The following is a 27,727-nucleotide window of genomic DNA, read 5'->3' as shown; positions in this document are numbered from 1 at the left end:
ACAATGCTGTCAAAACGTCAAAGCCCTCATCAAAGCGGACATCCACTTTTGGTCTCGGACTTTTGTTGGATTGGCCTGTATACTGTAAATTCTGAATGTCATTAAGGGCAATCATTGCTGAATTAGGTGCTGTGATAGTAAGAGGTCAACCCTTACTTGTTGCATTAACAGCAGGACGGAACCTTAAAGACTTGACTCCATGCACAGAAATGCAACAAATGCAGTAAACACTCAAAAAAAGACAATTAAGAGCTGTTCTGTTCTCCACAAAGCCTCATTCTGTAATGCTCTTCCCTCTGTCCTGTTTTGAAAAACCACACTAAGAGATATTCATACATCAGCAAATATACATTAGAGGATAATTCACAAAAAGAACCTCAGGACTCCAAGAATAGCACTGAACAACTTGCCTTATTTCCAAACAGCATCCCAAAGTAAACGTTCACTCAAATTCCTCAATTTAAGGAAACTAGTATGTTCTTTTAAACGAGCTTGCATTAGTTTCTTTGGGTGACATGAAGTTAACAGTTTTATCTATTCATTTGTGTAGCTTTTTATCACCACAAAATCTTCGGTTTTGTTCAGACAAAACAGGGCTCTGAATGGTTCAACAGGACACTGAATAGTGAAAGATGAGCTACAGTCCATCCTGATAGGCACTGCATTATATGCTGGGCTGAGAAGTGCTGCCTGTAGGGCAGTTAAAGATTATTGATAAGAGTCACACCACTGATACGGCACCCCTGCCACCCCTCCTCCCCCTGCCCCACCCACTCCTCTCTACATTAGTGACTGAACTCGCATGGACCCTGTTACCATGGAGACTCTCAGGCCCTACTGAATAGAAGAAACATAGGAATGGAGTCAAGATGAGATAGTGAGAGAGGAAGGGATGGAGAGACAGAGTGAGTGTGAGAGAGAATGAGACCAAGGTGTCAATTTCCTGAGAGAAATAAAAGAAAGGAATTTGATTCTCACACAGTACACAGCTGTCATCTAAGACATCACCACCTTGAAGTAGTACCAATACCACTTCCAGAAATATTTTAATGTCCTGTGCCCCCACATAAGAGCACTCTGATGATAGACCATATAAAGACACATGCAGAGCTGGAAGAATTGACTTAAGATGATGAAAGAAAAATGTATTTATTTTTATTTATTTGCCCTGAGTGAAAGACAATAGAGCAATGAAGCCAGAGGGAGTGAAGGGCACATGTGGCCTCCTGACAGTAGAGTGAAAATAATCACTGCAGATCCCCAGGGATCTGGACTCAACTCACGTGAGCCTAAGCTGGGGTGAGTCAAAGCAGCTCCTAGCACTAGCACATGCTAAACAGCCCTGAACAGCAAGCTGCTCTGAGAGAAGGAATAATCACTTTCATGCTTGGATTGAGAATGCTGGGAAATCAGGGTGTTTTTTTGGCCACGCCACTTCACACAGACGACCTAAAATGCGTCCCGCTACTGGAAATGGGGAGCTTTAAGGGAGTTACTAGACTAAAGCCTCTGTCATGTGAAATGGCCTTTCATGGTCTCACATCAAAACACTGGAAGCTTGGGAATATTGCCAGGCACAAACTCACCCTGCACGCAGAATTTGAGCTCCTTGGCATCAGTGACAGTGCTGACTGGCGCTCTCTCTGGCACTTTCTTGCTCATGCGGTTATAGCTGCGTCTCTTCTTGGTCTCGCCCCACAGGTTTGAGCCTCCATGCATGCTGGGAATGTTGAGCACAGCAATGCCCTCCAGAGACGTGCTGCTGAGGTCCAGGATGATACCATCACACTAGGAGAGAAAAAGATGCTACATGGCCTTCCAAAAAATCAAAATATCTTCATTTATTTATTTATTTATAATAAAAATGTCATTTTAGCTTTCACGTTTGCTTTTCACAGTTTTGCAGAAACTGTTTAAGTACCAGCTAACTACCTTTCTCTTTCCCTGTTCCACCTTGGGACAGGGTAGGTCAACACTTCCTCCTTGGAACATTACCTTGTACCGCAATAAAACATCCTATGTCCACTAGGCATATACCAACCCTCTGAAACCAATCTGACAACAGATAGCTATTGCTAAATATGTAGTACTCTTACTGTTGGTATTATTCCATGTATTGAGAGTGATCTGTTATCAGTAGCTCAGTAGTTCAGTAGTACCTTGTGGCTTCCCAAACCTTGTTGGTGTCTGTGACATTTGCTAAGACACAGGGCAAAAAAGCATGGGAAAGCATTCTTTCTAACTGAACAATTCCTGGGCGACCTAGCATGACCACTAAGCTCTAAAACTATCTCCATCTGTAAGAGCAGATATGTTACCTTAGGCAGGCAACAGAAGGAAGACAAATTCCACTGACCAGGCTCTTAAAAAGTACCACTGGGAGTGAGACATCAACAGAACTCAAGAAAAAAGAAAAATGAGAATAAACACAGCGTATGTCATCAACAAAGGCTCTCAGGTAAGTATATCTGCCAGTCTATTCAAAAAGAACTCGACTAAGTGTGCCTCAAATAGAAAACTAAAAATAAAATACTTGGATGGTATTGTATGATGTCAACGACCAACCTGATTCAAACTCAGAATGTCAGCAGTGGACAGTAACATGAACTTAAAGAGGCTGAAAGCTGACACATTTATGACATAATGAGATGGTTCGGTGTGCATGAAGGCCCACATAGTGCAGCGGCTCTGTCCGGAGACTGCTTTTCTTTTTGGAATTACACTTTAGTGCAATTTTCATAGAGCTTTTCCACTCTTAAAAAAAGGGATTCTTGATGGTCATAAGGTTTGACCTTAATTCTGCCTTGTGCTCACACCTAAACCCTTTCTGTCACCTGATTGACTCACAGTCTGAAAAACAATAATATCTGGGAGCTGTATAAGTTATGAAAAGTTGATATGACATGAAAGTTTTCACTTAGGGGGTATGCTTTAGTAAAAACTTAAAAATTTTGCAGAACCTCAATGGCAGCAAAAAGAGCTAGAGGAGAAAGCCATAGATTAATTCTTATTATTTTAAGAGTGTATTTACTTAGTGTAACACAAAGCAATATAATTCATATTATGTGATGAACCATACTCCCATTGCTTTGGAGCTGTTTAATACTATATATTCATAGCATCTCCAGATAGTAGCAGTATAACAATACAGTACTAAAAAAAGCCCCAAAGAATGAAACTTCCAAACAGTTTATTGACATTTAAAACTGTGTGTCGATACACCACTTAATCTCATCTCATATGCTATATAAGGATTTAGATGAGGCAGTACAGGTTTTTGTATTGTTTTCAGCTCATGTTTGTCAATATCCAGCTTGTTAATTTTGATTTGACACAAAATTTGCATTTTAATAAGACAAACCAAAACTAATGCATTACTGAATTAACCTAAAAATATCCAAAAATCTAATTTTGACCTTAGAATCAAAAATTGTATTGAACCTGAAAATATATGTATTGTTAGCACATGGAATTGCTATGAATACTAGTTTAATATAGTAAAATTTTATATAGTGATCATACAATCTACAATGGACAGTGCACCCTAAGCTTCAGATATACAAACTTATAACTAATCTGAACTTGGGGTCATTTCATATTTTCATTTTTAGTCAAACATCCAGCTGCATCATCCAGGGATGTCTCTACTAATAATAACCTGTGTCATTCATCGTGACTGTCTATAAGTGTAGTATAATTAGGCTAGTTCTTTGTGTTTCTGTGCTCCAAGCCCAGCGGAATTCCTTTGCGACTGTGTGCTTCGGGACACTAGTGGTGATGGGTTATTTCAACACGCCACAGATACCTGACCCAGCAAGCCAGAGTCTAATGCAGTGGTGAAACACCTGCTGCATTCATGAATCACAGTTTACATGTTCAGAAACAGCTCAGGATTGGCGAATGGCCCAGAAGATGGCATTTAGAGAGCGACCGGCATTATGGCTCACCGTTTAACGACATCTCGGCTTTCATACTGACCGTTCAGAAATCATAAAGGGACTTCCTCGTGGAAATGTTGGACATGACAGTTCACAGCCAAAATAGATATATGTGATGGTGGGATTCCATGTGACTTAGGTATGGTGTTTTTAATGGGGTCTGTGACCTGAACTCACCTCCACTTCAATACTCTCATTCAGTTTCTTACAGGTGGCTGAGATGGTCTCCGTGGTGCCGAATTCAAAGTACCAGAGTTTGTTTTTCATCCTGAGGGGGAAAGAAAGGATGAAAGACAGATAAACTCATAAAAAGGTCTGAGGAGTGAGGGGGTGTCAAACCTTAATATACCATAATATGTGACAGTAACATGCAAAAGTTTAGGCAGTGGTAGCTCAGTGGTTATGGTACTGAGCTGGTTCAAGCCCCACCACTGCCAAGATGCCACTGTTGGGCCCCTGAGCAAGGCCCTTGACCCTCAATTGCTCAAGTTGTACTCAGTCATAATTGTAAGTTGCTTTGAATAAAAGTGTCAGGTAAATGGAGGTTGTCACATCCCAGAGTAAATTAATAGGAGCTTACTGTTCAACTAGTGATGTCTGAACCAGCATTCACTCTTTTTTGCAGTTGCCCAGAATAAAAGTAGAACTAGCATCTCAGCTGCTATATACAGCTGCTCTGTCATTGGAACAACAAACACATTTGTGTTGACACACCCGTATGCTAATGCTGGTGTGACAACAAACGCCATCGAAGGAACACTGCCTTGAGTTGTCAACAGATCAAACAGCCCCCCTGCCCCCTCACTGATCTACAGCACATGACAAACCTCCCACAAGCACAGAAGTTCAAGCTCACTTCTAGCCCAAGAGCCAAATCTGTACCAAAGTGCCACGTTTTTTTTTAACTTCTTTATGATGCGTGGGGAATGTAATCAAGACTCATTTGTGGTTCAGCTGTTGAACTAGGAGCTGAGAAGGTGATATTTAAAAAATCTTGCTCATCTGATTCAAACAAAGCAAAACTGAACTGAGCTTGCCTATTAACCAGGATACACACTGAAGTCTCAAATCAATCATACCAGGAGAGCATTTCTCAGGACTCATACTTAAGTCTCAGGTATCCAGTTACAATCTCTCCAGTCCCAGAGGATCCAGCTCTCTCTGCTGAGAGGCTGCTCCCCCTTCTCCTTCCTATGTCCTGCTGAAATATTGATGGGCTACACAGAAAGCCCAGGCTGACAGGTGGGAGGGGCTTGAGCAGCAGAGGGTACCCAGAGCTGTGGGCTGCTGTGGGCTTGAGAGCACCATATCCAGCATGGTCACTCTGAGGTCACAGCCACTCAAAGGTCATGGAAAGGAAATCGTGTGTAGGAGAGCGAGCGGCCACAGGTGTGTGTGGGTGAATCTGAAAGAGTACCAGGAGGAGAAGTAAATTTAGCAAGCATCGGGAAGCTGAAGGAACACTGCGCCATTGGGTCCTTCGGAATCCCCATCCTCTATATAAACGTGTTGCATTCTCACTTTGCTAACGAAACCAGCAATTTACACCTTGCCTACCCAGAAGAAGGTCCACCAAAGAGGTGCGCTGCTGATAATGATGACACACTTACTTAATCAACGAGCTTTGAGGTGTCTTGAGACTGACAGCAATGATGTACTGCACCTGCTAGTTATACGATTTATAGAGTATCCAAAGTGTAATACCTGCATTTATAGAGTATCACACAACATGTAATACCTGCATTGATGACTTTACCAGTCAAGAAAGGAGACATAAAAGTATATTACTGTCATACATATTAAACAAGCATTGAGCTCGTTGCTGTTTGAAAACTTAACCATGCTTTGTGCTATTACTTTAGGACCTCATTCTGTCGTCCACTCTCAAGTTGGACCGCAGTAGCTCTTTACCTTTACTGGGTAAATTTAAAGGATTATGGGCATATTCTCAATGGGAAAAGCTGCCTACCCTTATTATCTGGCTTTGAACTGAGAAGCCCTGTAAAAACTAGCAGCATGTGATTTTCTCTTGGCTTCAATGTGACGAATAGGAAACCAAAAAAAAAAAAAAATTGGGTTGCATGTTAGCAGCATATAAGCATCTCAGTGCCAAAAAGAGAGACATTTTCCCAAAAATGTACCCTTATTTCCTGGCATGTATCCAAAGGTCTGTTTTTGGACTGGGAAGGCAGGTCACCTAAGAGGCAGTCCAACTCAGACTATGTGATAGACTTCAGGTGAATGTGTATAAAAGAAGCATAAGATGTATAAAAGAAGACTAAACATGTCATGTTGGGATATATCACAGCATTGGACAGCATAGGGACCAAATGAGCATAGGGACCAAAGGTCATTTGACCTTTAGGATTACACAGTCGCATTACTCAAGCTAAACACACACACACACACACACACACACACACAGACACACACACACACACACACTGCAGTATCACCTTAAGATAGCCATCTCCCATAAGCCCCTAAGAGCAATGACCTGTAAACCTGTGCGGTCTCTCACCCTGGATCAACATGGTTCCCAGCCACTATACAGCTTAGTCGTTCTCCATCTGATCCTAATCTAGATAGCTAATCCATATAGCCTCTGGGTGACATTGGGGGTTTAAAGAGGGCATGGGGGTTTAGAGAGGGGATGGGGGGATTAGAGTAGGTATTGGGTGTTAGAGAGGCTATGTATGTGTGTATTTGCATATTTTGTTATAGTACTATTCCAGCAGAGTATGGAAGGAACTCTAGCCTATGACCAGGATCTGAACATCTGACCTTTCAGTTGCACATATCCTGGCAATTTGCCACTTGTTCACTTTGCTTTATATCAGCTGACTCGCTGATATTAAAGACAGCATTGTGACTGGGGCCTGTGATAGCAGGATGGTCCACAGTCCCACCACGGTCAGCTACTTGAGGTGCTGAGTTGTGATCTTCACTTCTGTCTAGTTTAAGTGTTCTAATAGCTTTCGAGTTGTTTCTTTGTATAACAGCAGTTCCATAGAATGCTGCACATAGATAACTCAGGTCTGATTTCAGGTGGCCTACGTGTAACAGAGCCTTGCTGTGTGTATACGACCTGCTCCACTGCCGGGGGGGGGAGCTCTGGCGGGCTGTTCTTTTGGCAGAAGCTAGCGACAGTAAGGAGGAGAGGAGTATATTTATCCCTTCACTCCAGGCCCAGAGCCGCAGGGAACGACAGGTTCTAGAACACTGCCATGCTGGTTCTCTTCTGGACTCTAGCGCACACACATATGTGCGTGTCGTGGGATACACACCCACACATACTCAAGCACACATACGCATGTATGCACACGCACAGTCACAGGCAGGCGCGCATGCGCATGCACGCACACACGCACGCACACACACACACACACACACACACACACACACACACACACCTAAGAGCACACTCAGACAGTGCAAACACAGACATATGGGTTATGAAACCCACGCTACCATGCTGGGCAGACTCTGCATGACTGGGGTTCGGACCATATCTGGGCTTATCCTTCCCCAGTCACATGATTACTCAGCAGTGGATCTTTATCACAACAAGGCTCAATCAATCCCATGCTATTTATTTCCTTAATGAACCACTGGAGGAGGTCGTGGTAGACAGAGGAGACTATGGAGGCTAGAAGCAGGGTGAAAGGAGGAGAGCTTTCAATTTTACCAGGGCATTATATGTTAATTACCTATGTTTTTTTTACCATACATGAGATTTTGGAAAGATCTGTTAAAACACAAGCAGTGAATTCTAACTGTGACCAACATATATTCATTATCGTTGACCAAACATCTTGAGATTTACCTTGTAATAGTTGCTTCTTGAGCACTGATAAAGAGAAGAGGCTCACTACCACTTAGAGTACATCTGTTATCAACTAATATAGCTGCTAATGATTAATGGTGATACTCTAAGCAGTAATGACATACACGAGCCTCAGTGAATATGCCACTGTACTCGTTTACCCCACACTGAGGAACCTGTTCTTGTCTCAGACTAATGGAAAAATGCTGCACCTGACTGAACTACTGACCACAACATAATGTGCTAAAAATCAATGGCTCTCAACAATGTCAACATTCAACAATTCAGTGCCAAACTCAACCTATGCCACTCTCAACTCACTCTGCAAAAGGCCCACCTTTAGCAAAAGTGTGATACACTTGCTTAATTCCATTATAAGTCTACAACATTAACAAAGATATGAAGTTTGACTGCATGTCCCTTCCCTGTACTCTTCCAGCTCAATAACATAAACATTCGGATGCATTTACATTCCGGTGTTACAGAGAATTATCTCAATTACACAACTTAAAAGGATCTCAGCTATAAATCATAAAAGAAAGTCAAAGAAATATATGAGAGTGTAATCTAACAAAGCATTAGGTGTGACAAACCCGTATGCTTCAGCACCCATGAGTCAGTAAAGCCTCTCTATCCTCACCATTGTTTTGCTGGGAAACTGAATGTCAACAGAGTCACTGTTGTTATTGTAATATAATAGACAAAGAGGTTTTTTTTTTTTGTTCCATGGGGCAATTTGACACCTTTTGGTCCAGAGCGCTCTCTCCTTCCCCACAGGGGGTGGAGTTGGACACTCAGTGCTGGGTCATTGTGATATGTGTGATCCATAGTTTTTGGATCGCTTGCTTGCGGTGGAGCAAGCTCTCACCGCCTCCTCACCTCCACACAAGTGCCGTACACATGTGCACACACTCGTCCAAATGCATACACGTGCACGCACACACACACACACACACACACACGCACGCACACAGAGAACTAGTAATAAGAATTAGAATTATGAAAAGTTCATTTCAAAGGTTTCTTATATACATGCACATGCAGAAATCTTGTTCCTCTAATCCACTGGCAACAAACAACAAATAAATAAAAACAAAAGAAAACAGAAAACACAACATGACACTCATGTTGTTTGTCAAAAAACAGGCCCTTTAACCAAAGTGAAACAGCACAAATCCAAATATCAAACGATTTTAGCTGACACGTAATAATAATGAACAGCAGAACTCCATAGCAACTGCCACTCATGTACCATCTGGTGGCAAAGAGACATTGAGAAGGATTTCTGTGCTTGTCTCTCAGTAGAGTGCACTGGAATGACAGATGCACTGTATTGCTAGATCTAAAGAAGAAAAAAGCAGATGCAGGGTTTTTCTGGCACTACTTTCTGTTTTATCGTTAGATGACACTCTGAGAGTTGACATTAAATTAAAATGTGCTCATAAAATTTTTTCTCTCATAACAAATTTTTTTCTCTTTTGCATCTCCATTGTTCTGTCCTCAAGGCATTTTAAACAGTTCATCACTAAATCCAACAGGGGCAATAAACAAGAGAATGAAGAGGTGGTGTTAAAACCTGGCTCATTCAATAGGACAAGCCATATTTCAGTTCCCTCGCCATAGCATGGGAATCTGGCTCCATAAATAATGTATAATGAGGATCTCAGCTCAACCAGCTAATTCAGCTTGCTTGCTTCCATTATACCTCCTCTGAGTCATTATGGGATGATTACATGGCCTCTGTGCTACCAGTGCCACTGTCACTGTTATACTGTAAACAGCCCCTTTCGATTGAGCTCTAACCTGTTAATTTTTTTTTTTTTCAGGATTTTACAATGGAGCTCTGTTTACCAGATCCAGTCTCACATCTTAGGAATGCTCATTAGTGCCATCCCAATACTCTCCCACACTTCCTGTGCAGTTATGTCCTTGAAATGAGTTCTGAAAAAAACAGTTCTATACTGCCTAGTATTTTTGCAACTGGAACTGTGAAATTATAATGTTGGTCCCAAAGACCTGACCTTCTGCCAGCCCACTTTCCCAGTCTGTCCCACGGGGGAGGAACACCCCTGGGGGGAAGAGCGCCTCATGCAAGAACAGCCACTCACAAAGCAGACCCTACTCTGGTGGAAGGGTTCCATTAAGTTGACCAGCCAGAGGCTATGATGGCTTTTTACGGTGCGCCTCAATAGAAACTGCATCCGATGAGGCCAGAAGACAACGGAGAGGCTCCTACTTCAAAGAGCAGCGCAGACACAGAGCAGTTCTCTGTAGGATGATGGGGGCGTGGTATTTTTGGCGCCGATAGCCACGCCGTTACAGGATTACTCGGAGCTACAATGTGCCAGAGAAAAAGTGACAGAGGTGGTGGGAATTTGAGGTGAATCCAGGTTTTTTTTTAATTAAAAAAACATTGTTCAATATAGAGGTTTTTAACAGTGGCCACTCCATCAGCGAAAGCATGGAAAGGTGCTATTTTCTTAACATCATCTTAGCACATCATGCTTACTCATCCAGCAAATTTGCTCTGCCTCTACTTTTCATACTAAATGCTACAATGAAAGGGAGGTAACAGAGGACTAATTTAAATTAGATGCTATCTTTTTACCTTCCCACTCTAAACGCCCTCCTCTTGAGCAGAGATGACCAGTTCTCCTTCCACTGCTTTTCTACCTGTGGCTTGTGAATTGTGACAGGAGATGCACTGTGTAACATTTCATTAAGAATGTTAACATTCACTCCAGCTCTGTAAGCAGCTAGGGGTCAGGGCTATCTAGTTCGTGACCAGCATTCAACCCGACACTGGCACAGACAGCTTTCAGAGAGAAACGAAGAGAAAGCTTTTCTGTGCTCACTAGACTATTCTTTTTGAAGATCAAAAGGAGAAACTCAATTCTACAATGCTTGTGTCTCAGAATGCTGAATTAGTGCATGAATGTATGTTCCTGATCACCTTTAAGCTATGAAAAAACAAACAGTAGGTAAGGAACAGAATGTCACAAATTGTTTCCTAGTATGCATGTCATTGAAGAGGTAAAAAGACTCTTGTGGAGCTCAACGGCACTAAAAAGGGTGAACGCATAAAACTACTCCCTATCACAAAAAAAGTTGCAATTACTGAATGTAGCCAGCAGCATCAATCAATTGATTTAACCAGGCTGGTTGTGTTTATTCTTTCAGTGATTTCTGCGACTTGCCCAGCAGTTAAAGCCTCTCACCACAAAGATACACGACACATGGGAATTATGAACAGTAACTGCTCCCAGAGAATTGCAACTATTTTGGTCAGGGTCTTAAAAGTGTACTAGGCTTACTTCATGTGTCAAGGAATACACATTTCAATATGAACAACAGAATATTGTACATGTTGAAACATTTTTTTATTATTATTTTTTTTTTGCTCTTATTTTCTATCTGTGGATTGATTGTAGATACTGTCTGAGTTTTACCTGCTGTTGAACTTTTCAGGATGTTTCTCCCTCATCAAGTGGAATCGGTGAGCTATGGATGCATCCTACATGGCAAAGAAAAAAGAAGGGTTAGCTATCAATCTTTCTACAACAAGGCCAGAATCTTAGCTTTGCATTCTTGCACACTCATGCAGACAGTGTATGCCACAACATGGTCGCAGGAGAGGATATAGGACCCAAGCTTTTAAGCATTAGGGGATTAAAGTAAGTTCTGCTCTAGGGCCCGAAGGCACAACCAGAAGGCTGTCCAGACATGACGCAGATATGTCTGTGAAGCCCTTCTAACAAAGATCAATCTTAACAGCGTTAGCAGAAAGCTCTCTCAAAAACCTGATCCAGCGTCATTTATAACTATTACATAATGTCATGTAGTGGCTCTGATTTGCTGTTTGCTGCTCCTAGATCAGTGCCTGCAGGGGTATTCTCCTCCCTGCTGCAATCCTAATGGCTGCTGCTGAAAAACAAGGCAAACTCGGGAATTAAGCAGTCTTTGTTTTAGAGCCAGAGCCTGCAGGCCGGGAGCAGAGTGGAAGGCTGGAGAACTGTTACCGTGGCCTCCAGGAAAGATGCTTCAGAAGATACGACTGCTGGGCTGGGCAGAGTACACAATGCTGTGAGGGGGGCTGCCGAGCAAGAGAGCTTGATGAATAAGTGATCATATCAACAAGCGATAGACTCTTCAGGAACGCAGGCATGGGGGGTTGGTGGGTTGGGTGCTTAGAGCCTGGGGTGTGAGAGGGGGGCTGATGAGATGAGCAACATGGCAGTGATAGATCAGAACAATAGACTGAGAGTGAGAGCACACCAACCACACTCACACATCTATGACTTGTCTAAACAAATTCTCGTGGATGCATGTGTACTGTCAAAGGCTTGCCAACACCGCATGAACAATTAAACCATGATGGCTTCCTTACTTTATTGAAATAAGTTAGTGTAACAGTTAAGCACACTACATGACTACACTGGCTCAAGCATGCTTAATCATTTACACTGCAAAGAGCTAAAAGAACATTTAACACTCAAAGCAGCTTTGGCAACAGACCTTCAATTTCCAGTAACAACATTAAATTTCCCTATCACAGCCATAAATGCACCAGTAATTCTTGTTAGTGCTTTAAAATGTAACTAAATTATTCAAGATAGCATGACACTATAATGAGATAATGACGGTCAGTATTCCTGCTCTAAAATGACTGGGCTACAGTGTAATGAGTCATGGTTTTAAATTCGGCTTTAATCAGATGAACTCACTGTCCTAATAATTCTCCTTTAAGCATCACAGCTCTGGAGGGACTGGAACACAGTCAAAGAAAGAATCATATTTCATTTATCAACTGAGATTTCTAATTGACTCCTAGCTTCCAGCTTGCTCATACATCAATCATTTACACTTGTGTGCATTAAGAACATTTTTTTTCTGACACTGAAATCTACAGCACAGGTAAAACATGAGAGCAGTGTGAGTACCCACTGTACCCGCTGTACCCGCTGCGGTTGCAGTGCAGAGTGGACAGGCGGGCCAAGGTGGGTAATGGCCTCTAGGGTGCACAACAAAACAGCACAGTGATGGTGGGTGGCCATCAACTCTACTGAGCCTTCCTGTGGCAACAGGGGGCAGGAGAAAGTCTGCAGGCTGGGGCAATGGGACAAAGCCCAGGTGAGGAAAGGGGACGCTGCTATCAGCATGTCCTCACTGAACAAAGGCCAGCATGTGCCTGCTGCTCACTGTCATGCTTTCCTCTCTGTCTAACCTACTGCATGAAGCCTGTGGCAGGAACAAGATTTGTTACAATGCACTGTGTGAAGATGGGTGAACATGATCAAAATGAATTACTAGCTGTTGAGAGTTTTTGACACAGGGTGAAAAACATCTGAAGTGAGTTTACTGTCTCCTTTCCTACCAACAAGCTGTTGTCATTAGCACACTGCCGTCATCCGCTAAACCTTGATTAAAATCAAAGCAGCAGAGCGCAAGGAGAGAAGCCAATTGATAAGTCAGGCTTTTAACTGTAACAGATCCCTCCCTATATTTAGATGTTTACACGTGCAATAGCAAAGGAGCTCAAAGCCGCCACATCCTTCAGGGGCACCCAGCTCAGCAGCTTGCACGCACTCAGACGTCCTGTCAGCAGCGCGCCTGTCACAGCGCGTGACATGCTAGAGGGTCTCGGTGCCTCAGCCTGCGCACTGTTTCACTCTTTCAGACAGACAGGAAGCGAGCGAGCGCAGGGATTCTCTGAGTCTGATAGCTGCGGCACATTGAGGGAGCCGCGAGCAGACCGTGCTATGCTAGCACCTGCGCTGGCTTCCTGCCCGTACCTGCAGGTGTGGCAGCAGTCTCGCAGGAGGGGCAGGAAGCATGCTGGGCGGAGGGCTTCTGGGGGAATGAAGTCTGCACCCTGCGTCTACCCCAAACCCCTGAGCAGCACGTGCTGATGCATGGGCCTGTGGTAAGCCTGCATACTGCTATGGGAGAGCAGTCGATCTCAGATTGAAGCAATGATGGTAAATTATTACCATGCCACTATAAAACACTAAGATAAATTGCATTTTTGATGTGTCTGTTACAAGAAAGGTTGTTTTATGACCAAAATGCAGAAACTCTGCCAAAAATTAAAACACTGTTGTCAACAGAACAAATACTGATTTATCATTTTTAAGGACATGTGTGCAATAAGGCTGCGGTTGCTGTATCTTGATACGGTGTGAAACAACGGTATGAACCCACAGTGTAACACTAGGTTACATTCTAGCACGGTTCAGACGCTGTTTGCCAATCTGCTGTACCTGAGAAAAAAAAAACAACAACAACAAAAAAAATCCCGGCACAGTCAATTGGCATTTCCTGTTGCACATCTGTTGGCGGTTGTTTGATTTTGCTGTTAGGGACTGTGGTGTGAGAACGCACCGGGGAAAAGCAGTGATAACCAGAGCCGAATGATTTGGGGAAAATAATAACAGATGTTCTAATTGTTATTTTGATGACCATTACTTCAACAACAAATAAATCATGTGACTATGTTCTACAGATTAAGGATGTGCATTCAGGAGCACAAGATTCTTAAAACTCTGCCAAGAATAATTACACGTTTATCTTGTTTTTTCATGAAAAATGTTTTTATCAAATGATGCAGCTGTTGCAACTTTCAAAGAGTACTCTTCTAAAAGTATTTCATTTATTGTCATGATATAATGATAAATAGAACTTAGAAAACAAATACAAAACCTGCTAGGAGTATTGATGATGTGTAATTAAACTTTTACAACTTGACATTTGCATTCATTTTTCTATTACAACTGAATTGAATTTAAATAATTGTTCAAATTGTCATGATCACAAACAAACCAGTCTTGTGCTACAGAATCCTGTCTAAGCAGAGAGAGAGCTGGCTGCCACCCTGACCTTTCAACCCTCTTCTTTTCTTTCATATGCTTTGCAGGCTCACTGCTGCTGTGCTGATATGAAAACATTTTGGTATGATGTCATGGGCACTCCATAAAGCTGACATTAATGCCTCTGGCTGCATGACCCTTCCCACCTAAACACCCCAGACATGCAGAGCACAGGGACACACTGTCCTCTATATCAATCTCTCCTCCCCATTAATAAACAAAGTATCCTTACATGTGCTTCTAAACTGCATATTCTTCTAAACCTTTAGTAGTTAAAAAAAAAACCTATAGCACTTATTATACATCCAGAACACCTATCTATTATAAGAGGGAAGACTGGAGAAGTAAGTGAGGTAATATTCAGGTCACAGTGACTTGTGCAACCATACAGTGATATTGCAAGTGTCCATGTCCATCTGTGGTTCTGTCAGCGCTGCAGGGAGCAGGTGCATCTGGGACTCATCCCCACCCTGTAGCATGTGCAGTAGCAAGTCAGTGTTAGTGTGCATCTGTGAATATGTATGCGCACCTCGTCTGTGTGTTTGTCTGGGGAGAAAAGCCAGAGAGAAAAGCGCTGTCTTCCTTGTATCTTTAAGACTGGCCAGGTGTCACTCAGCACGGCCATTCATTATGGCGGTAACCTGGTCTGAACCTGGCAGCCAAACACTTCCTGTCACTGATACTTCCTCTGACCTTCAGCCTGTGCCAGTACAACACCTCCCCTAAACACACATACACATGCGCTCGTGTACACACACCCGCACACACATACACAAATACACCCACAAATAATGCACGCGCAAGCACACACACACACACACACACACACACACACACACACACATCCAACCACACTCTTGAGCAAACATCCTTATCATTGTGCTGTAGGCTGGCTTTGCCCTGATTGCTGGCTATTGCCCTAACTTCTGCACCCCTCTCTAAGCATTAACCTTACTATAAGACTGAGCTCCTTAGATAACAGGGCCTGTTTTGACAGAGTGACAAGGCACCAAAACTCATCTGAAATCAGATAAATGAAGGGAAAGAGCGTGTGTGACACTGGAGACGGAGGCGGTGTGATACCAAGCCAGTGAGAACACAAGGCCAGGGGGCTGTGTCTCCCTCCCAGTGCCACTGCGGGGAGGGCTGCAGGCGACTCAGATAGCTTGCAAGTTTGGTGATGGCAGCAGAGGAGGTTCGATTTCATCTCCCAGGCCTGTGGGGCGCGTGCCCATGCTGTGGCAGCCCATGGCGAGGTGGGTTTTCTGGCTGCAGAAACGGTGCGTTTGTTCTCTCTAATTCCCCAAGACGGATCCTTTCCAGGAGGAAGGAGGAACTGGATCAAGCAGCAAACCCTGCCCAGCAGGAGTGCCACGCTGGCTCAGGTCTGCAGAGAAATGTCTCGGCAAGCCGATTCAAATGAGGGCCAAGCAGAGCTCTTTTAGTAGCTAGACTTGTTTACACGCACTCAGGAGCCACTGTCTCTGCTTCTCTCTTCTCTCTCCTGCCGAGCGCGTTCCTTATCAAAAAGGTGTCATGTTAGCAAAGGTACAGCTAAGGCAGAGATCCGAAAACAAATGAATGTGAAACCTGAATTTAAAAATACACCACAAACAAAAAAACAAGGCAGAGAAATATTGCACTAGGTCTTGCACTAAGTCTGATTATTTCAATATATCGATTTTATAATCATACATTGTAGATACTCTTGGTACATGCTGTGATTGCTTAAAACTTAAAAGTTCAAATAGTCTAAAAGGCCTGAACTTCATCTGCGCTTGGTGCAGACCTTCATCTGCACTTTCTATTTCCTACGTGTTTTGCCCCAGTCTTCACCTAGCGGTTCTTCTATCTCTGCAAATCGGTTATTAGATTAGTCCTTTCAAAATGTAATCTCTTGACTGGCAGCGAACACGAAACAGATGACCCTGAAGCTCAGCGATAGTGGCCTGGTAACCACTAATGCCATGGCAACCCCAGCGGAGGGGTGGCAGGAAAATGTTCCCTTTTGGGGCACCGAGGCACTGCCGCATTGCTAATGATTACATCAGCGTGTGAGTCAGCGCGCCCGTTTGCTCAGGTGTCAGTGGCTCCCGGTGTGGAGCCATCTGTCCTCTCTTCATGGACTCCCAGCATGGTGTCGCGCCGCAGCGCTCGACCCACGCCACTGGCGCCCCCTAGCTTTGAGTGATAACCCCCAAGTCACTCGATATGCAATGCACAGACTGGAAAGCTCAGAGCTCTTAGATATGTTTACATGAAATGAGGGCAAAACTGTTACTGTTAGAAGATGTCTCTGTGCCCATGTGTATCTTTTTAAGGCATGATGTAAATATCAGATATTCTTGGATTGTAAGCAGATATGATATACAAAACAACTATAGGATGTTAATATTCATTCCTGCCAACCAAGCAGATGGGTTGTGGCATAAAATCAGTGATGGGCTGAATACCCACATGCCTTCACGGGGTTATTTAAATCTGTCACATCCAAAACAATTCAGAGACAAAGACTGGTTTCATTTTTCCGTTTTTCTCTTTTCTTCTACTGCTTCTTTTTTTCTGCTCGTCTTTGTGAGGACCAGCGCTGGAGCCAAGCCATGCATGAACCCTCCTGGCAGTGCCAGCCTGCCCGCCATCATAAGACTCAGTGTCCCACAGAGCAGCCATTGTCCACACCCATTCAGCACCCCCTCTGCCACCACTGCCCAGCTGCCCACCACATCACCTGCACACGGCATCCTGAAAGGCATGCTTTCTCTCTGCTCCCTCTCCTGCAGTTTGTAAGAAACCTCACCGAATCTGGATTCAGTGTTTCAGAGCGAATATGGGGATGGATTTTCTTTAAGAGTAAAAGGTTTGAAAGGTCTGAAAGGTTCTTTAAGGTTTGAAAATATTCATTTTGTATCTGAAGCACAAACTCAAACTGGTAAGTGCTAATATCCTCTTAGTTTACACTGTCGACAGAGTGCTGGCATTGCTAGTACGCGCCGGTGAGTCTGGTGGATGGAGGGAAACAGAGATGCGGCCTCCGTCAGTGGGCGGGAGAGTCGACTTACATAATAGCGCTGCAGTGTGTCGCATTCCTCTGACTTTTTTTTCCTTTCTCTCTTTTTTTAAAATTCCTTTTTGCACGCTACCTTACCTAATCCTTCCTGTGTCTGCTCTGCCGACTCACAGCCCTACTTCACCCATGTCATGGAGTCTATTTCAGGCCCTTCCCCTATTTTTGGCCACTCTAAATGTGGCCTGGACTACCTGGCACACTTCACAGAAATGAAACAGCATGTAACTGACACACCTGGGATGAGGCAGATCAGAATAGAACCTGGACAGTTTTCCAAAATGGAACACACACTATTTATGGAATGCTGCTCTATAATTGGGCCAGAAATGAATCACTGTTTATACCAGGGGGGAAGGAGATGGCTAACAGAGACCTGATATTGCAACAGAGCGAAAACAGACTTCTTTAGCTTATAGTTTTATTTTTGCTAGAACTGTCTGTGATCCAAAATCAAATGCTTTGACACAGTTTGTTACTATGACACATGGTATCCTAAATACATTTTTAAAAATGCCAGGTTCGGCCATTGAGCTGCGTTTTTGTTAAACCATTACAGAATGCTGAAATCCTTGCTGAAATATTTTAACTCTGTTCAAAAGGAATGGTCGGTTAACATGATAGATGTGAAAGAGTGTGAATCAAAATGAATGGGTTAACATCAATTTTATCTTTTCCCCAAAACAAATGACAGTTGTAACATTTCAGTGAGGAGTACAGTTGCTATGCAACTGAGTGCAGGCTAGTTTTTTTTTTTCCCTTCAATAACCGAGAAAGACTGTAGTGTACATAAAAATGTCATTCAAGATTAGGAAAGTTATAATTCTTCTAATGTAATGATGCTTACCTTAATGTTACATATGATAAGCATCGCATTAAATGGCCATTAGATTTAATGAACATCTAATGATATCTCATAAAGTTAACAACAACAGCCTTTGGGGAAGTATTCAAAAATATTGCAATTCAAGAAAAGTGAATAGGCAGTTATTGTAGTTTAAAAACAAATACCTAAAACTTGTGCAATCAAAATGGTGCTAGTTAAATAAACTTCATAGGCAGGACATATTACAAGATGGTAATAGTTAAAGTACTTAGAAAAGGAAAAAAGGTACTGCTCATCCATGTTCTTGGCCTGGTCGTACGTGCAGCAGCACATGCTGTTTATGTTCTTAAGTTTATCTTTTTAACAAGACATGGCTCCTTATCTCTCTAACCAACTCATTTCACTGATCCATGCTTAGATGACATGCAACTTCATTTTGTGCCAGATTTATGAGACTACACCTGCTCCCTGACTCTGACGTGGTTGAATTTGTAACATTTTAGGGGAAAAAAGAGTTCTTAGCAGTGCTCACCACTCCAATGGAGAAGTAGTTGTTGACTATGCTGTAGGGAACAGGGTCCCCCTTCTCCTCCTTGTCATCTGCGGTGATGTCAATGTTCCAGCGGTCCAGCAGTACCTCAGTGCTGTGTTCAATGTCCCTGAGGAACTTGAGAAGATTTCCGCCCTCGTAGCCTAAAGAACAGAAGAGAGTAACAAGTGAATGCATTGACATTTAAACTTATTCTTACATTCTTATTCTTTCCCCCTCGCTCGCTCGCAGACATGCGCATGCACGCACGTGTATACACACACACACACACACGCAGACACACACACACATACATTCAAAAGCAAGCACACAGAAGTGTTTTATTGGGCAATCCTCTGAGCAAGTACAAGATGAAATGAAAGAAGAAACGGTTGTGACTAAATGCTTCATATTTTGCAGGTTTGAGTAGTGAAATAAAAATTTTGCCCATATGAATTAGCACATGGATAGGTAAACCTAAATCCACAGAATGTCATAAAACAAAGGCGCAACAGAAGAGGTTTGGATGAGTGTTTTTGCGTGTATACACAGAGTGACAAAATAAAGACATACAAAATAAATACTTGGACATTGAAAGGCTTAACTCCATGAGCTGATGTCATTCATATATTGTTTCTACTAAAGTCCTGAGTATGGCTGACTTCAAACCCTTTATTAGTTTGGTGGGGTAGGGCAGAGATGCTGGGTGTGACTCCACCATGGAGGAGGCGCTGTCTCTTAACGAGGACTATCCCACTGTGATCGAAGCAAGGATATTGACACTTTTCTGGCAACCCAGTGTGCCTGAACTCAAGTGTGATCACACCTAGAATCTCATTCTTCCTCTATGAAGACTGCGCAGTCACAAACACATACACACACACACACACACCCTACCACACACACACACACACACACACACACACAAACCCACAAACAAACACACACACACACACACACTAGTCACATAGCACCACTGATATTACAGAGAAAAATCCAAAAATCCACACTAATATTAACCTGAATGATTGTATATAGCTCATTGTCCACCATCCCAATTCCTGCAGATGTCAATTCTTCATCTGAGCTCCATCAGTGAAAGCTGAACTCTGCAGAGTCTGCCTACTCTTCAGTTACGATGTTTCTCCAACTTCTATTCCTTTCTCACTTTTGGATATTTCCATATTTTACTTAACAGTTTTGTAAAAAACTGAGTCGGATGTGTATTTACGTATTACTCTTTGTGTTACTCTTTGGACTGCCAAGCTGCTTTGTGACAATGGCTTTTATAAAGCCATTTTTTATAAAGTGACATATAAATACATTTGACTTTGACTCTTCTCATGGCAGAAATACATTCAGCCAGCACTGTTCATGGCTTGTTTCAAAAAGAATCACACATATGCCTAACCAGTTCACACAACCATGCACACTCACACAAGAAACGCATATAAGTGGAAATCTAATTACTCCAAAACCCTCACAATGTCACAGCAAACTGATACCAATTCACTGATAACAAGCCACTACACATTCATGCATATTGATCCACTACATATCTACTGAAACCTACATTTTTCAGCACATGCACACTCACACGTGCATATTTGCTATAGCTGTGATGATGTCACTCTTGGTGTATTTAAATACATTCAAAAACCTGACTAAACATAAATAGCCTTCGGTAGGAACGCTGCACATGAATTCACGTACATGCGCAGTTGAGTTAACCTTGATAAGAACACTAGGAATCCAGTCGGTGTCATAAGATTGCAATTAGTGATTGCACACATCTTAATCATGGGACATGTGCCTAAAAATCTTTAAAACTACACATTCCTTGATTTTATGAAGGAAATCATTTGAAGTATATATCATTTATATATATCAAGTTTATAGATCATTTGAAGTATAATCCTATTCAACGTAAGCCACCCAGCCACACTAGCTGCTCATTACTAGATCTGAATTCAATGTTGAGATTTGAATATCTGTTTTATAGTATGCGATACTGCATCCCGTGTTTGAGGAGGCTGGTTAAATGGAGTCACTTTCACAACATCTTATGGGAATTGTGAAGTTCAGGTGAAATAATTTGTTTGGGCTTGATGAGATCTTCAGAAGAATTCTGTAAAAATGGCTGAGGACAGGAGCTCCCTCACCTCCACCCCAGCGCAGACACCGTGCAAGGTCATTCCCAGTCCCCAGAGGCAGAATAGCGACAGGGGGATGGCGAGAAAAATTAGCCTTATCTGGAGGAGAAGACACCAATGAGGAGAAGACACAAGTGAGGAGAAAACACACGTGAGGAGAAGACACACATGAGAAGACACACATGAGAAGACACAAGTGAGCAAATGTGAATTGCCGAGCACCACCATAATCTAACAGAAGTTACCTGAGTTTCAAAGTCAGGTATCAGCCAACTCTTTGTACCTAAATATTTTTTGTCCTAAAATACTGGTGAAGTGGAGGGAATTAACAATTAAATCACTTAGACATAGTTTAACCTAATTTTTTAAGAAAATCAACTGAAGGTGTATCTCCAAATATGAAACATAAAATAGAAAAAAGTAAACATTGACCATTAGAAGTCATCCACACACACAATATAAGGTGAAACTGATGTTTACAAATTGTGTACAAAATATAAAGATGATACTAGGGAAGTTGTAGTCCACAAAAACTAATACACAAATGCGGAAAAAGACAGCAGAAAAGTTAGTGTCTCTTTTAATAGTCTAGCAGTGTCTAATTTTCTGAAGAAAGGGAGTTTACTGAGGAGAGTCAGTGTCCCTCTGCTGACAGTCCGTGTGTGACTCGCTGCTGCTGGGTCCATGCTTTTGGTGCTGCTCCACATGGCGGGATTTATTGCCTAACCACGGGGGCTCTTTGACTAATTGTCCTCGGCCAGCAGCAGCCATTTTCTAATGCCTTTCAAAGCTTGTGTGACAGAGGGGCTGTGCAGCTCTAGAGAGACGATGGAGGAACAGGCTGACAGAACTAAAACTGATCTTCCCATCAAATGTCTCGCAGAGAAGCTGCACTTAAAGAAAAGGCAACCTGGCCACTCAAACACAGTCTCCTTTGCCCTGCTCCTCCACTAATGGATGTGCACTGGCTCTTTTTGCGATAAGCGTTCTAATGTACTGTTCCAGGATCAGATCCCCTTCACCAGCCACGTTTCGAGCTATGATGTTAGAAATCCAAACTGATTGGAAATCAGCACTTAAAGGCACTATCTCCCACCACCCACAAAGGCTCCTCTCCAGTGCTTATCCATTATCAGCAGGGCTGTGAGCAGGGACAGGAGCAGTCCATTATCTCTCCACCGTTATCCCCCATTCACTCATATGAAAGAGGTCATGGATGAGTGTACGTGCTTCCTAAACATGATCATTTATTAACAATAGACTTTCAAAGGCCCATTAAAATGTTACCATGATTATATGTGTGCATTGTTTCAAACAGGACCAAAGTTCATCACTATGAAAGGAAATCTTGCAATGGAGGATATTTGTTTTCTAGTTTGCTCAAAGACATCTTAACGTTCAAAGAGCTTTGCTTATTCCAAAGCTAAACAACTCATTTTCACAGTTATATCCAGAAAGGTGTACAGTTTATTTCATTTCGGCATGATGGAAGTAGGATAGAGGTCATACCGTTGTGCAGTTCTTGGGTACCATTTGTCCAAACTCACCAATGCAATCCAGGATCCAGCCCACAGTCCCATCCCCTCCACAGGCCAACACCCGGAAGTCTGGAACGTCGTGGAAGAAGTTGAGCCTGGAGGGCAGAAGAAAAAGGTGCCAAGTCAGGCAAACTGTGGTGTTCGAAGGCCACTTACAAATTTTGCATGCAAGTCTGAACAAATGCACTACATAATACATGGTGTTCCTTGTGTCGAGCAACAGCATCAGTCACTAGGTAGGTTTGGAGAAGAATGACTAGCCTTCATACACAAGTATTTTGCCGAAGTGATGAAACAGGCTGGTGTTGAGATGTGAGAGCCCTTCTTGGATGAGTAGTGGATCTGTTTGTTATGTGGGGTAATGGGGAAAACAGCCCTGGCCTCCTAGTGGTGGCAGACATGCATCGCAGCTTCAGGTCCCCTTCACATTAGGGAGCTGCTACATGTAATACATTAGAAAAACAATCACAAGCTTCTGTAAAGCATTAATAATGTGTAGCCACTCTGTGCAGGCTTGGAGTAATCACCATGTTTTATGCATGCAGGAGTTAAGAGAAGGTGAGGACCTTGATTGCTTTTTGTGTTTTTCAACTAAGCTGAAATGGTTTGTTAGTGTGCTGTTGAAGGTAAGAGTGGAAATTGGGCAGCTATTTTGACAGTGTTACTGGTTCACCACTTTCTTCCCAAACTCAGTCAAGCATGACATCTGACTAGGGTTAGGGTCTCTAAGGAAGGTCTCAGTCTCAGATCCTTTCAGTGACTCAGTGATAATTCTGTATCCTACTACACTTACAGCAAACTTCAGGCAAATCAGTTTAATATTAGTAAATGAAGACAATAAAAGTCATATAAACATAGATATTCATAGATATGTATTCATATCTATGAAATACAGTTTCTTACATAAAAAATAAAATGCATGATGAGGACCATTTTTAATAAAACCTTTAATACTTGTAGAAAACCTTATTAATATATTAACTTAAATCACTTGTGCTATCACTTTAAGGTGGATTAAGTCACGTAAGCAGTCCCAAACATCCCTTTCTCCTGCGCTCTCACTCTGAATGACCACTACAAATGGGCTCAGCTCTGGTCATGACAACAGATGTCCGTGGGTGTGTGGGTTGGTGGCAGGAGAAGAGGGATGGGGTGGGGACTAGGAGAGAATGGGACAGATGCTCTCCTCCTTAATAACGACTCTTTTTGTCCCTTTTTTCCTGAATGAAATGCTCTGCTGCACAACTTAAGATGAGGTAATGTTACAGAATTCGCTAAATTTACTAATTTATTCCATTTCATTTTATTTCTACTCTGCAAAGCACTCAAATATGTGCTACATAAATAAAGCTTATTATTATTATTACTTTTATAATTATTATTAAATAAAATATTTGATGTATGTCTTTGAGTGTGTGTGTGTGTTACTGATATAATACTTTGAGTACCATGGGATCACAAGACCCTGTCACATTAGCCCTTACAACATTCAATTCAAAACACATTTAGTCTCTGTACCAAACACTGTAAGTTCCACAAGAACATCTACGATGCGAAAGAACTTACTGTGGAAGTGACCATAACTACATAACTACATAACCCTCTAGCTCATTTCACAGTGATTCCATTAAACTGGGTGATATCATTTCACATGGTAATCAAGGCCAACACACACTGATCCCATACACACCAAAAATCTGCCAGTGTAGCCAGACTCTCATTCCCTACTCATGTAACTACATACCTTTCATTGTAATTTTAGTGTAGTTACTGAATAACTTATAGTCACTGAATAATTTGCCATATGATTAATAAACAAAACAATAAGTGTATAATCTTAGTAGTCAAATTAATAAAAGCGAAAGAAAACAACTAAAGACGATGTAAGTTTGTCTCTCACTTCTTCATCGGACCTCCCTGATGTGTTTGTTACACCCAGTGATAAATATACATGGGATGGTATTGTGAGGCCATTGGGAATGTGTCCATGTTTAAAAGAACTGCTGTGAGGGGATGGTGCAAATGCCGAGTGAATAGGCGTGACCCTGGGACACAGGGAAGGTGAGAAGCACAGGGGTATACTCCCAGAAGAAGAGGGCAGTGTGATGGAGGGTGAGGGCTGTGTGACAGAGACTGTCACTCAGGAAGGTAAACGTGTTTTGGCTGCTGTGCCAGAGAGCTGGCTCTTTGTGCTGATGGTCAGAGCACATGTATACTGTCTGGAAACCTGGGTTTGAGACTGGGTGTGGTTGCTACCCTCAGCCTTAAAAGCACCAGATCTATAAATGCCCAGAGAGATGTGATGGAAGAGCTGAGGAAGAACAAACTCTGCTGGAGAAGGTCAAGGTGTTCTGAATGGGGACTTCCACACCAAATACTGCATACAATGTGTAGAAAAGCAACATTGTACTGATTTGCTCAGTCCCAACAAATGGTATTAGCCATGTAAAAATGACCTTGCAAGGACATGGGTAGGGAGGATTATAGGGGTCTTCCATGTTTAATTCCTCTGTGTTTTTCACCCTTGACTTGTCCCATTGTGTCCTGCAGTGACATTACCCTGCCATGGGTCCTCCCCGATCCAGGCTGTACACCTGCCTGGGGTTGAGCAGGTACTGGAACTTCCGTAACACCCTAAAGCAGAAACAGACAACTGAGATCTACAGAGATGGACAGGTGTGGTGAACTAAAACTACTTAAACATAAGCACATGTAGAATTGAAAAATCACAGAAGACTCTGACACACGTGTGCATTACACACACAGTGTTTAGACAGCTTTCAATAACCTTGATGAATAGGTACTGCGTGAAATGATAACTGAAAGCTCCACAATGCCCTTCACTTCTAATTCTGTTAGCTACCGTAGCACAGCAGCGGAAACACGACCGGGGAGGGGAGTGAGAGACAGAGAGAGAGAGCGACAGAGAGGGAGAGAGAAGGAGAGAGAGTCTGAAAGTCTGAAACACATCATAGAGAAAGCTTTTAGTCTGGAGTCATTATGGTAGAGAAGGCAGTGATAATTCGAGCACTGCAGAGTCTAGGGTCTTACAATTACTAAGTGAGTTTTCGATGTACTGAACAGGATGAAGCTAGTGGAAAAATACAATGGGCAGAATATATGATGAATCTATGATGACCACTTGGTCTCTTTATTTGCATTGAAGGAACAGTCTTTTTTAGATCTAGGGCAGTTAACGTGTCTTTGTGTGAGCTCAAGTCTAATAATAAGGAATAATCGGGCCATTATTGGTTTTTAAAAGCGCGTTGCTATGGCAACGCTGGTGCTGGATCCCAAACCGTTCCCCTAGCGCAGTGAGGATGTGTAGTGGGTGGCAAGAAGAGCTACAACACCTACATTCATCCCTCTTAAAGAACAGCACTGCCTGCTGTTGGCTTTGATGGGATTTAGAACAGTGCTGACAAGCAAGAACATCCAGGGAGGTTGCTAGACACCTCTGTTCCACTTTTAAAGAGGAAAAATGCTGACTACCAATGAGTGTTTTTTGGGAAAAACAAAAATAACGCCAAAACAATCATATTTCTGGAATAACAGAAAATGTATAGTCTGAGCGCTTCAAAACACACGACATACAGAACAGGTTTATAGAATAATCAGCCTTCTTATTATTACATATAATCTAAAATGCCAGTGATGTGGCCAACCCTTCCCATAGGCAGACTAATAAGGTTAGCATGGGGGACCGTGGCTTGTGAAAGGTAAGAATGAAAAGTTGAAGCCCTCTACCTTTCTCCCTGGCGGCCACCGCTCCTAGGGTTTACCAGCACAAGCAGGGGATGTGTTCCCGGGAGGGGGCTGATCTGAAAATGGAGGTGGAGGAAACAGAAAATGCAGAAACACTTATTAGGACACATTCCACTTACTTAAAGGGGTCCGTTTGAGGCTCGAGAGCTTGTTGCAATTTGTGGTGTGATGCCTGACCTGTAGGGCTTGGCCATCCCCAGTGAACCTGAAGCACTGGCTGGAATCGTCGGGGCTGGTGCTGGGCGATGACTCGCCTTCTCCTCGCTTCACTGCTGAGTGACGGTCCTGCCCGGGACAAGAAACAGGGTTATGGATAGAGAAGGCCAAGCTGTATCTGTGACGGTGAGTGTGATCTAGATGCTATCCACAGACCACAGGGCAACCATTTTAACATTTACATTTTCAACATTTGGCGAACATTCGTATCCAAAGCGACTTACATATAATGCATGTAACTATGTGTCAGTATGTGTGTTCCCTGGGAGTGGAACCTTGCTCTAGCTGAGGTATAGGGGTAATAAAAAATACTGGATGGAAAAATATATTTCATAAATAAAGAAGAATGAAAAAAAATCAACCTATTCATATAGGCTACTTTACATATTCTTGGAATGGACACATATAGAACACATTTCTAATGGAACCAATCAGAACTCATTAGTATGGCTACAGGGACTCACTGCTGTGTATGTGCCCTCATGCCCCTTCTGGTAATAATTTAAAGGGTTCTGTAATGTAAGTGTATTAGCAAAATGACAGGAAATCTGACCAATGAAATTTATGACCCTGGCCCTTCTCAGTGTTTTGAAGAAAGTGCTAGTTTTGAACAACTTTGGACTTTGAATGTGAGACAGACATTGGGTAGTAGCTAAATTAAATGCCATTTTCAAGGTTATACCAATGAAAATCTCACAATAATCCAGTGAAGTTGGCCAACTCCATTTATGTGTTTTCCAGAAAGGAAAAACCTATGAAGCTGTGCAGTTTCTATAAGACAAACTAAGACAGGCATGCCTGAAGCACACATGTCATTTCTGTATTCTGAGAACTGCTGGGATGTATTTTGGAATTCAAACAATAATTTGAGGTTGTGTGTAATTGTATTTATTTATTTATGGTGGGGGTGGGGTATGCAGAAAGTGTACCTGCATCATGCACTGGCACACTGTTGCTTGATTCCTTTCAGCTAGTTGGGTGGGTGGGACCAACACTACACTTTGTA

General features: G+C 42.5%; 1 protein-coding gene across 5 annotated transcripts in view; it reads right to left on the bottom strand.

Annotated features, from left to right (window-relative positions):
- Positions 1-27,727, bottom strand: part of LOC113577099 (diacylglycerol kinase beta) — a 76,031-nt gene that overhangs the window by 11,953 nt on the left and 36,351 nt on the right. For all 5 annotated transcript variants that reach the window (XM_027009574.2, XM_027009573.2, XM_027009576.2 and 2 more), the window contains 9 exons: positions 26,683-26,790; positions 26,488-26,561; positions 25,300-25,374; positions 22,750-22,835; positions 21,212-21,301; positions 19,053-19,213; positions 11,214-11,278; positions 4,116-4,206; positions 1,587-1,788 (listed from right to left, as the gene is read on the bottom strand). In XM_027009574.2, the coding sequence (XP_026865375.1) occupies positions 1,587-1,788; positions 4,116-4,206; positions 11,214-11,278; positions 19,053-19,213; positions 21,212-21,301; positions 22,750-22,835; positions 25,300-25,374; positions 26,488-26,561; positions 26,683-26,790 (952 nt within the window). The remainder of the gene's footprint in view (positions 1-1,586; positions 1,789-4,115; positions 4,207-11,213; positions 11,279-19,052; positions 19,214-21,211; positions 21,302-22,749; positions 22,836-25,299; positions 25,375-26,487; positions 26,562-26,682; positions 26,791-27,727) is intronic.

Source organism: Electrophorus electricus, chromosome 2 (genome assembly GCF_013358815.1).
Source record: "Electrophorus electricus isolate fEleEle1 chromosome 2, fEleEle1.pri, whole genome shotgun sequence".
Classification (NCBI taxonomy): Eukaryota; Metazoa; Chordata; class Actinopteri; order Gymnotiformes; family Gymnotidae; genus Electrophorus; species Electrophorus electricus.
This window is presented reverse-complemented; position numbering and strand designations above follow the sequence as displayed.